The 12,196-nt window shown below is 43.4% G+C and overlaps 1 protein-coding gene across 1 annotated transcript in view; it reads left to right on the forward strand.

Annotated features, from left to right (window-relative positions):
* Window positions 1-11,780, forward strand: part of LOC121336059 — a 28,552-nt gene extending 16,772 nt beyond the window's left edge. The window contains exons 3-8 of the mRNA XM_041404805.1: window positions 1,116-1,277; window positions 3,788-3,974; window positions 4,779-4,933; window positions 6,257-6,283; window positions 7,726-7,844; window positions 11,661-11,780. Coding sequence (XP_041260739.1) covers window positions 1,116-1,277; window positions 3,788-3,974; window positions 4,779-4,933; window positions 6,257-6,283; window positions 7,726-7,844; window positions 11,661-11,757 — 747 coding nt within the window. The 3' untranslated portion in view covers window positions 11,758-11,780. The remainder of the gene's footprint in view (window positions 1-1,115; window positions 1,278-3,787; window positions 3,975-4,778; window positions 4,934-6,256; window positions 6,284-7,725; window positions 7,845-11,660) is intronic.
* The last annotated feature ends 416 nt before the right edge of the window (window positions 11,781-12,196 follow it).

Consider the following 12,196-nt stretch of genomic DNA (forward strand, 5'->3'; position numbering starts at 1 on the left):
TGGCATTTCCCCAAAAATGTAGATTGTTGTGGGAAAGGAGACAGAGTAAGCTTCCTGCTTTTGTAGAGGGAACTTATTTTTTGAAGTAAGATAAACTTAGAGCACTGCTTTTGTAAAGATTGAGGCTTATTTTACTCACTGATATCACACGCACATCAGCAGGCAGCGCCAAGGTGGAAGTGAGTCCCTGCATGTGTTTGTTAGCAGCACGTTTGACACAGTCTGATCACGGCACAGGGGAGGACACTCGCTGTGCATGGGGAGGTCTTGGCACCAGAAATGGTGAGGTGCAGAGCAGGAGGCTGGGAAGCATCATAGCTTTTCTTCTGCCATAGGATTACTCTCTTGTCTCCAGCATTGCCCTTGGTTGAGCAGCAGTGAGACTCTGTCAGGTCCTGGGTGAAGAGAAATCGGTTGTAGAGATTATCCTTCCACAGCCAGACAGCAAAGTTGCTCCTGCAAACTTGCTTCAGGCATCTCTTCAAGACTGTGAAAGTAGCAGCAGGGATGTAAAGGGATCTACTAGAGACTAGCGGAAAGATGTTCTTTCACTTTGGCAGCTTGATTCAAGTACGTTTCTCTCACAGACACACCAGTGATGAGGGCCAGAGTACAGCAGACAAAGTGTACCCTCAAGGTGGTAACAAGTCAGCAAATCAATGCAACCTGCAGATACATGCCTTTGTGTAGGAGCTAAGCCCAGCTTCAGTACACATAAGTGTGACTTGCACTGAGGATTGTGGGCTAAGAGAGCCATACTAGTTCCAGCCATCCATTGCATACAGTTGAATCATATTTGTTTGTGATGCCAGTAAAAGACAAAAATTAGCCTGGGAGGTGGGACTAGAAACAGGCTGTCATGAGGTTTTTCTCTGCATCAGCCTGTGAGCAGTCAGAGGATTCCCTCTGACAGTGGAAATTGCTGAGTAATCCAGAAAAGAGCTTCAGCAAGTGATGCTGTAGCTCAAATCTGGTACTGGTATGATCAAAGCCCCTTGCAAGAGCAAGCCTGACTTTATCATAGGACATGACTGTAAGGAGTACATAGGGCTCTCAGCTCCTAGTAAGAATTGCTCTCTTGTTACTCCATGGTCCAAGATGCATTGTCATTGCAGGTGAACCAAAGTAACAGCAAAGCTCTGGGATCTGGTCTGGGATACCTAGAACACATCTGCCAACTGATTGAGAAGATTGGGCAGCTTCAGGAGCACAACCTGCATCTCCAAAAACAAGTGTGCAGCTTGCAGAAAGAGCAGAAGATGAGTCAGATAAAAGAGGTAAGCAGACACCATAGTATCTTCCATTGAGTAATACATCTTAAATAATAAATTCAAGGCCCAAACAGAAAGTTTTGTGTGCGGGAAGATGACAATTTACCACATCCAACACCCGCCTGGGCTGGGTAGGGAGGCCTTACCCACCACAATGGGTTCAGTTTCCTGAGGCTGGGCTTGAGTTTCTGTTCTTATTCAGTTTTGTTTCCCAAACGTGCTTGCTTCTTTTGAGTTAAAAAGCACCCTTCTCACCTCATGCAATGGCCTGCTCTAAGTCACTAACTTCTTCGCTACAGCTGTAAACTTCCCAAGAACACATCTCCTCTCCTCAATGCTGTCAAAACAAAATCCACAGAGCTCCATAGTAATTGTGTTTTGAATTATAAGATCTTTCATTTCCTTCTGGTTTCAAACTGTCAAAATCCCAGAATTTTTCACAAAACAGACACAAGGGGAAAGAGAAGCAGCGATACCATGACCCAGCTCCATGCTTTCTTTCACTTCCTGTGCTCCTGAGCTGCCAGATGAACAATCTCTGACATGAAACCATTTCAGTGTTCCCATTTGTCATTTTTTTCAGCCAGAGCTAGATCGAAAATTTCACTGAAATTTGCAAATAATTTCAGGGTCTTCCTAGCATTTCCATCAGCATTTTTTAGCCCCAGCATATTTCATTGAGCTATACCCCAACTCTTCTTCAGTCATCATGCCAGATTTTCCATCTTTTTCCCTCCCCTGCCTTTTTGTTTATTTTAACACTCCCTAAAGGAACATAAAGGGTTTATCACACTCAGCTATTTCTTCCCACCTGTGCTGTGGTGAGTCTTTTATTCTCCTGATAGCATCATTGTTCCCCTGGTGCAGCTCTCCCACCTGCTGGGACTGGATCTGTAGTAGGTGACTGACTCCTCCTCAGAGCCAAAGCCAAGTCCTGAGTCAGGTTGCAGAGCAGAGTAGCTTGCCATTTCCATGTACCCATCTCTCACACTCAGAGGAATGCAGCCTCATACATAGAGCCTGGGAATCGTTAACACATTTCCTGAAGCTTTACAACTGTGAGTCATTGCTCAAAGTAACTCTTCCAAGCTGCAAAATCATCTGGTGTACATGCCCCCTCCGCAGCTCCCACTGAAATAAAAGGCACTGTGCTTTCATTTAAATATTTGAAACTTTGATCTTTTTGGTACTTCTGAAGGTCTCTCAGCAGTGTCTTCTCAGATGCATTTGTCTCATACTGTTCAGTGGGGAGTTGGATCCTCAGATGTAACATTCAGTGCTTGCTGCGTGGTCTAAAAAATTGAACACTCTCGGGTATCCTGTGGTGCCTGGATCTCCTATATTTGAGCAGCTCTCCATCATTTTGTTCCTCAGTCATAGCCTCTGAATAGAAGAGGAGCACTGCTACCTCTATTTGCCATGAAACATGAAGATTGCTATCCACAATTTGGAGGGCATCCAAAGACTCCTTTACAAACCACGTTCACTCTCCATGTAGACTATGAGCATGAAAGGTTTCCATGTCCCAGACATGGCTAGGGAAGACACAACCCCCAAAACATCCCCATGGTATTAAGAGCTGGTCACAAGGATTGCAGATAACCAGTGCTCGCAATGCTGTTCTTGAGAGGTGCACAGACATCACCACTGAAATGATGGCTTTGATCCTGGGACACAAAGGGAACACTGCTGCTCCACATCCTTTCTTTACAGGGAAACCTGTAATACCATGGGCCAAAACCAGCATCTTTCATCAGATTTGCTAAGCATGTCCCAAAGGTATTGATGATGCAAAGTGCCACACTGCTGGGACAACATATTTAGATGAGAAGTGACATTGAAACTGTCGGTTGTTTGGGGGCTCCAGAGGTGCTAAACTGGTGTTGGCCTGTCCTGGTTCCAACACTAGAAAACTTTTGGTTCCCTTTCTGCTTCAGCTGGATAAAGCTCTCCTTCCTTCCTATCCTCCTAAACTCTTCCGCAACATGGTTGTGCAAGGTAGAAGATCTCCCCTTCCTCACCCCACCAGCAACAGCAGAAGTACACTGACTGAAATACCACATACAGTCCATCTGGCTGGTAACACACAAGAAAACTGTGGCATCCCATCAATAAACATACAAGATATTGTTGTCTGTGCATGCTCCAAAACAAATAACATCTTAAAATATGAGTCATTGTTATAACTGATCTGTTTATTTACACTAATGCCTTAGCTGAGCAGCTCTCTGTTTAGAAACTTGTATTCAATTCCTTCTGGGAAACAAACTGAAAAGACACTGAGTATCAGGCAATTTAAATTAATGCTAATGAAACCATGAAAGCTGTGTATTACTAACTACAGGCTGTTCAGCATTTTAGAGAACAAAATAATTTGTCTGGGTTCTGGTGGGTCCTAGGACAAGGATGGACATCCCTGGGCTGGAATGTTTACAATTTCTCTGTAGTGTCGCACCACCCATTACCTTGGGTTGATGCAGCCTGAGAGCCTGCTACTTTCTTTTTGTCTGGTACAGGAATACATTCTGCAGCATTGCTCCTGTGGAGCTGCCAGTATCTTCCTTAACTCATATCAAGACACGAAAACAAATTTTGCTGGGAGGAGCAGACCTCACAGCCTCTTGGTTCAGACTGGAAACCTTTCTGATCTTTCCATCATCCCAGAAATAGGAGCGAACACCGAGAAGCTGAGCAGCTGCAATGGTGAGTTCAAATACCTCTAACGTGCCCTCCTGTTTGCCACCACTTGGTCAAACAAGCTGACCAGCCACTTTCTTTTCCCAAGGAAAGACAGTTGGGAACAGAGGAAGGTTTTAGTAGAACTAAACCCTAGCTGAAATCCAAGAGAAGCAATTTAAAATGCTCTGTCTGTACTTAGGATTTTAACACTAGCTGCTTCATGTGTGTGAATCAGGGGTTTTTGCTTTATAGCTGTGGCTTTAAAGATTCGGACAAGTGAATTACAAAATAGGTCTTTTGGAAATTTAGCACGCCTGAATGGGACCATTAGTGGAGCTCCCTCCACCCAGGAAAGGTAGGATTTGATCTAAGATGGAAAACCTTATGCCTGTTGTTAGTCTTCTACCCTCTCAAGTAGGCACAGAATCCATTCCTGGAGGGTGACATTCTACAGATCAAGTGGAAATAAGCCCCAGCTGCAAAGCTTGGATCCAGAGACCAACTTTTCCACAAGGCTGAGAAACATTTGGCTCAGCCTACTGATGATAAAACCAGATGAAAAGTCTGTTAGATGTGAACCAGCTCACTAAATAAGCCTGATCAGTTTATTTCAAACCTTGGGTTTCAGCTTGTTTCTAATACCTGGTGAAACACAGAACAACTTCGTTCAGGATTAAGTCAGAGCCTTTGGGATCACATGGGGTCTTATCCCATGTTTAAGTCCTTAGGGTTCTCATCCCATCTGAAGTCATAACTTGCTGCCAGCACTGCCCAGAGGCCATCCTAGCAGGACACTGCTAAGAAATAAATCCTTGCATTTCATTGCAGGAAGTGAGAGATATCTGCAATCAGGAAAGAGCCAGCCGATGGTGGGGCTCAGGAAGCCATCAAACAATAGGAACAACAAGGAGAATGAGTTCAGAGAAGTTGGGAGTATGGCTGAGGGACAGGCTTTTCTGTCAAAGGACCCTGCAGTAAGAAAGGTGAGTGATTAGCTTGGAATCTGACTCTGAGTGGGACCCATGGGAGAAGCAGAGAGAAGTTCTGCTCAGGCAGATCAGAGTGAGGTGCCAGGAGAGGAAACCAACCTTGTCACCTACTGAGTGGAACTGGGCCCAGCAAGGGTCAGGGGCAGTCTGTGTCTCTCTGCTCCCAACCTTAAATGAAGAAGGACTATATCTTTATGCCAAGAAAGGATCTTTATCTATAAAGATCCTATCTATTTTTATCTATATCTTTATACCAAGATGGATCACTGGTGCAGGGGAGAGGAGCACTGCAGACAGCAGCATGAGGTTTAGTCCTCACCAACTCCAAATAACTTTCTGTGTGGACTCAGTCATAAGTATCTCCACTACTGATGCTAGTGAGTTTAATCAAGTATTCATTGCCACTAATTAAAATTTTAGTGGATCAATCCTTAGCTGGCCACACTTATTACCAGATTGGCAGCATATCAATGTAATTAGCTCCAGTCCTCAAAAGCATGTTCCAGGGAATATGTTACAGCAAATCTGTGTTACTGAAGTCCAAGGAAGTGAGGATGAATGTTTTCTTCTCCCTTTCTTTCCCATTGTTTGTGTCTGCCTCAGCACTTTCATGTTCCGGTGGGGTTAAGAAGTGCTGAAATGCCAGAGCAGAGACTCTAATCAGAGTATTCCCAGCCCTGCAAACAGGAAAGAGGAAGGAGTAGTTCTCTCACGGGAAAGAACTCATGAAATTTCCACCCTTAAGTTGCAGATAGGTCACAAACACTTCAATGAACTTCAGAGCCCAAATTAAGGCTCAGGCCTGAAAGGTGCTCTATGCTCTGCCTTGTGTCCAGCTAGCTTCCGGAGGATTTTAAGCATGTGGGAAGTTCTGATGACTTCACAGGACCACAGAGCAAAGAACCATGCTCTTTAAACTGAATCCTCATCCTCACTTGTTAAACCACAACTTAGTATTGTCACTTTGTATTGCATTTTGTATCCTGAACATGAAAGGCCCCATTTATTCCTACAGTGCAGGTACTGTATGGGAATTCTGTACTGTATGGGAATTCTATCTGTTACGCTTATCCCAGGCTACTAGGTACTGTACACATTAACTGGCAGTTTAAATACAAAAGAGAGCTGAGAGGTGGAAGGAGAAAGAAGGGATTATCACACATGTGAGGGATTGAGTCTAAAAAGAAATAAAGAACTCGACCTAGGCTATGAGTACGTTCCAGTGCAGAGCTGAGAACAGAGCCTAGTCTGTTGCAAACGCTGGAAGATGGTCTCGCTGTCTTGTTATTTATCAGTGTATTTCCCTTTTGTTCTTAGGCTCTGGACGTCAGCAAGAACATCTCGGTACGTACTGCCTTTGCAGAATATATTTAACTTGTATCTACATTATCAGTGAGTAAGCCCGTGTAGTGCACACCATTGTATGAACAAAAGAGGTTTACTCACCCCCGAAGTTTACTCTCATGGACGACAGGAGCATCAGCTGCTCAGGCTTTCTGCGGTATCAGCAGTGCTTGCTTGTCTGCTACATCACCAGCACAACGAGGGACTAACTGCTGAGGCCTCAAAACCCTTCCACAGCACACATTAATCCTAGCAGTAAACACAGAGGTTTGCTATTTCCTTGAGTAAACAGTCTTGCTTACGTGCAATTAACTCAATAGCACTGAATCAGGTGTTGCAGTTCTCAGCTGAGCCATGGCCTCATCTGAAGTTTTGAACTGAAAACTTTGCAGATTCCCAAGAACTATTGCAATAGGCATTGCTGGGGCTGGTAAGTGTGGCTGGGCAGCTGCCAGGTTGTGCTCTTAAGGTGGCCACAACTCCTGTAGTAATGGCTCTGCTGGTGGCATAGCAGCACCAGCACACAGTGAGGAGGAACCTCGGGACAGGGCAGAACAATGTCAGGAACGTGACATTGATTTGAGAAATTCACTGAAATGGGAATAATTTCCCTCCGTTATGCTAGTTCTGGGATATGATAATTTTGTTTTGTTCCCCAGATTTTTCAGTCATCACTTTAGGAAATTTAAAACAATATTGGAAAAAAAAAATTAATTTTTGGATTCATAGCTCCATTTAGTTCACGGGTCCAGATAAACCCAGCCTGGAGAGACCAAAGATTAGAGATGGCCTCCTGAGACTCTCTGACCTCCTGATAATCTCTATTAGCATTTCAAATGTAAGGCCAATAGCTGTGGCTTGCTGAGTGACAGGGAAACAAAGGCTTGATCTCTTCTAATTCATGTTCCACAAAAGCTACAACTTAAAAAGGCTGATACCAATGCACCTGGCCTAATAGAAAGGATAAGAGAGTAAAACTGCTTTTTTGGGTTTCGTTGTAAAGGCCCCCTGCACGCATGTGAGTAGGTAGGAAACCAAACCAATCTTCTCCTTTAGCACAGCATAACAACAGGGTAAAACGTGCCCTTAGGCAGCTACTCAGCATTCACCAGTGATGGCACCTCACTCTCTGAAATCCTAAATCAGAAAGAACAGCAGAGTCCTAGGCAGAGAAATGTTGCCAAATAAAATATGAAAAAGATGGCATTACTCAGAGTTCATTGATCCTGTCTCCTTGTCCTATACAGGTGGAGGCTGGCCACTGGGTATCATTACAGTGTTAAAAATTGTTTTGTGGGCCCTGCACCCTATCTGTCTGAAATAAAGAAACTTCCCTCTTCCCACGACCCTGGAGTACCCCAAAGAATCACGTGTTGACCAGATGAAGTCTGCTAGCGACTTGCCTCTGGTCTTTTAAGTTGAGGTTTCTTTTTGCTCCCTAGGGTGAGAGCCATGCTTGGAGGAGAATGAGAGATCTTATGAGGAAGACACGGTTGACAAACCAGAACAAGCTGGGGCTGTCCTCTGCTGCTCTGAAGAGGTCCTGCCCACAGCTGTATAGGTGAGCGAATGCTGTGGGAGATTTTCACTTAGTGTTGGGAGGAGGTGGTAGAAGCTTTACCTCTGGTTGTTGCTGCAGAGAAGACCATTCCTTACCTTATTTCCATTGCATATGCTGGTCCTGGCTAGCAGTAGTGTTTGCTTTCTTAGTGCTCAGATGCTCCAGGATCCCAGCTGGATGTTACCTGTGTGAGAATCATGGAAACATTAGGGTCCCTAAAATAGGGCGCTTCTCCCCAGCAGGCCAAGGGGATGATGACAATTAGCCAGAGCCATTCTATAGCCTAGTTATTTGTCTTTCTTCTCCCTCCTAAGCATTGCAGTCAGCATTAATGTTCTCTTTTGTCAGCTTTCCCACCTTTCATCCAGTGGAACAGACCTTATTGTATGTGCTGTGTGTTGGGATGGGACAGTCAGGATCAGCTGGATGGTTTTGTCAGAGGAAGAAGAGATGAAGTTTGCTGAATGTATGCTTATGGGTGGGACCTGTTTGTTGCTGTAGATGAATATTTGGGTCAAGTATGAGGTCTTATTTCTATTAAGGGATCCATGCTGCTCCCTTGGGCAAGTCTGTCTACCAGGCTGGTTGTAGCTTGGCCTCTTAAACTGTGCTGTACTCATCCAACTGACAGTTCTGCCAGCTATCCCTTGCACAGATATTCCCTGTGCACTTGCCAAGTCCTCCCAGCTAGTCTGGTGAATTTGGAGTGTTTGTGTATGTAATCAGGTAACAGGAAGAGCCTGGGTATCTTAGTCACCAAAGCTGGAGCATTATGTGGAGCTGTGCACCTCCCTGTATGTTTTTTCAGCTGGGGTCTCAGTAACCTTCAGCGGAACAGCTCAAATGTGTCTAAGTCCCCCTCCAGTTTCAGAGGGGGTGATGGTGGGGAAACAGCAGTTGGTTAAGCACTCAGGAATGTCCTATTGTTCCCCTTAAGACAGCCTGTACCTACCTTACAAAATGCATAAGGGAACTGGAAATCTTATAATTACAGCTGGAAAAAAAAATCCTCTGTAATACATGGAGTGATTTTTCCAGCTGGGAAAAGGTTGGTTGGGGCCCAAGCACACGTAACAGGAGAGCTTCCTCCTATTGTTTGGGAAACTGAAAGAAACACAAAGCAGAGAGAGATCAAACAGTTCCATCTAAAATAGATGGTGAACCAGCTGGGGAAAAAATACAAACTCCTGTGAACCTTCCCTCTAAACCTGAATAGAACCAGCAATTTTATTGGGTTCCAGAAAAGTTTTGTCTCTATAACTCTTTGCTTGCCCCATCTCGACAGCACAGAGGATGGCACCAGCAGTCCCTGCATAAGAATTGAAGGCTAGGTCATCAGCTGCCTAAATTCATGTATTTCCACTGAAGGGTCGGCCCTTATTAGGGCTCCTAGCAGAAATTCTAGCTCCCTAGAAATTAGTGTCCTAGAATGGACAACTACGGCTGTCATGGAAAAACTGTACAATGAGATGCCAAGTGGACAGTTTTTTGCCTGGCTGTATCCAGGCATCTTCAGAGCTCTTGTACACTGATTTTTGCAGGCTGTTTCCAGTAGCTGATGAATGGCCTTTTCTTCTACTTTCTTCTCCCGTATATCTATATAAAACCCATCCCTCTACTCATGCCCCTTATCTCCCTCTATTTCCTTTTCTTCTTCATTTTAGCTCTTATTCCCCAGCCCTACCTGTATTTGATCTTGCTCTTTTTACCCCAAACCCAGCAATACAAACCCTGTCTTTTTCACTGATGTGTGAAAAAGGTGGCCACCATGTTCATGTGGCAGTTTGGATATGCAGTTGCCCTCAGGCTCCTATGAAGTAAAAAGTTAGGCTCAGTGGCTCAATGACAGACCAGCAAATGCTGCTGGAAAGTGAGACCCTTCCTGTGGCAGTACCAGAATGGTAAAGCAATAAAGTCTCACTCACCTGCAAATCTTGGCAAAGCAAACCTTGAAGCCCTGATACTCTCAGCATTTAAAGCCACTGTCTTTGTTATAATTTATGAAACATGTTTGTCCTGGCTGCTGGTCCTGTTTGTACATGCAGACATATGTAGTTGGCCAGCTTTTGCTTACCTGGGCTTTTTTGGGCTCCAGGTCTTGCACTGGAACAGGCTGGAGCCTGGTGCCTTGTATTAACATAAGTTCTGAAGGAGTCAGAGATTTGTTGCTTTTGACACCCAGTCCCACTTGAGTCATTTGGGCAATTAGAGAAAGTCTCTTTGTTTTTATAACTAGGTCGAAACAAATCCCCTTTCATGCTCCTACTCTGTGTATGATGAATGATCTGCTGCAGGGTGGTTGTTTTGTTTTTCTTTTCTGTCTCTCTTTTTTTTTTTTTTTTTTTTTTCAAACATCCACAGAAGAATTCTCATAGCAGAGAGAGCTTAGTTTCTTTTAGCAGGAGAGAGGGGAGGCCTGCCAAAACAAACATACTGGCACAAGACTCAGTGGTTTGTCATACATTGTTTCAAATAGGCACAGGTTTTCATTTCATTTTCTTTTTCTTGCTAATACATTTGCTCCTGCAAAGCAACATCTATTCTGTGCAAAGGACGAGAACAGACTGATGACTGACTTCATTATGGTTTTGTGAACTTAAGCAGCACATGGTCCTCCACTTTCCATGGCAGGATCTAATGTAGGCAATCCCCTCCTGACATTCCAGTGCAGATACACCCACCTGGGTATCTATGGGAGCTGTAGCTTTAATGCAGATGCATGGGCACGAGCTAACCCCAAATACAGTATTTTTCATGGTAAAGATGATGGTTTCAGTTTGAAGCCACCAAAAGCTTGCTGCCATATGATGCTTACTTTGTGGTTAGTGTGAAGTAAGCTAGCAAGGACAGTGCAGTTCTAACATTACAAAACCCCATCTTCAATATTGTGTAGTAAAGGTTGAAAAGGGCACAAGAACCTCAGACTCAGATCTGAGTGATGCTCTTCACGTGGAAGATTAATACTAAGGTATTCTCAGTCCTGTGCTCCGGGTTGAGAAACCACCAAAGAATTAAGAACATCAAGGCAGAAGATTGACTGGTCCGTTGTAAAAGAGCTGAGAGCAGAACAGAACATAAAAATGTATAATATTTTTAAAAAACACAATATAGTAGTTCACAAAATAAAGATTCTGCATGACACTAGTCAGGACTTTGAGTTGAAAATTTTTAAAATTGAATATTTGAAGTAAATAGCTATTAGCTATTCATTTTCTGTAAATAACTTTTGAGTATTGCTTTAAAAAATCCCAAAAACGACAGCTTTTTTTTTTTTTTAAACGGAACCTATTTTAAAGATGTGTCTAGAAAGTTTCAAAAGGTTTGTCTGTCATAAGTCCTGGAGGCCTGAGCTAAGTAATTTCAACCAAACAGGATGTATTATACTTGTTTCAATCATATATAATAACATTCAAAAAATGAAGATGGAGACAGTCTACAGGACCTAGCACAGTATTGTTCTTCAAAACACTTCATTTCCTTACTATTTTAGGCCAGAAATTTTAACTTCTGTGTGATGTTCAGCCACAAGTCTATCCCCCGTCTTCCAGCTAGGCAGAAAATACTGGTTGCTCCAAACAAAATTATATTTGTGTCCGTCCATTACAATGTGGCTCCCTGCCAAACGCTGCATCTTGTACTCTTTTTTTGAATGCTGCCACAAAAGTCTGGACAGCATCTGTTAGGGAATTTCACACTGAAGAGGGGGAAGCTGCATTGGGTATAGCTTAAATACATATGCATAGCATATTAATGTTAATAACACAGCCGTGCATTCTGGCCACTGTCAACTTCACTTGTATTTTTCCATTTGTTAAGGCCAGATATTATGTCTTCAGAGCTGAGGAAAACTGACAGGAACTCCATGATTGTTCTGGGACAAAATACAAAGAACGAAAACTTATGGCCTTTCTGATAACCTGAGTCAAATGGAGCAAGGTAAAGTAAGTAAAGCAGCATGCCTTTCTTTGTGGGTTGGGGTTTTTCACCTCTTCTTGGCACGAAAATGAGGCAGTCCTGTTCCTTCATCCAGACTCACTCCAGCTTGCAAAGACAGAAATAAGTCCAATTTTTGAAATTAAGTTCAAATGATGTGGATTGATGTCTACAGAGAACTAGCCCATATATCTTCATTTTAATAGTCCCCCAGCTTTTGGCTTGTTGTATTTTTTTTAACCCACAATTTAAAGGCAACTATAGTCATACAAGCTATATCACACAGCCTTTTTGCAAAACATAAAAGGCACTAAATTAATTTATCTGCAGTCAGTCAAAAGACTTCCAAATAATCAGACAATGAAATATCTTGGGAAAGAGAAAATCTGTCCCTAATAAAGACTAAAAGAAAACCAGCC

The sequence above is a fragment of the Onychostruthus taczanowskii genome, unplaced genomic scaffold (genome assembly GCF_017590055.1).
Source record: "Onychostruthus taczanowskii isolate IOZ18803 unplaced genomic scaffold, ASM1759005v1 scaffold22, whole genome shotgun sequence".
Classification (NCBI taxonomy): Eukaryota; Metazoa; Chordata; class Aves; order Passeriformes; family Passeridae; genus Onychostruthus; species Onychostruthus taczanowskii.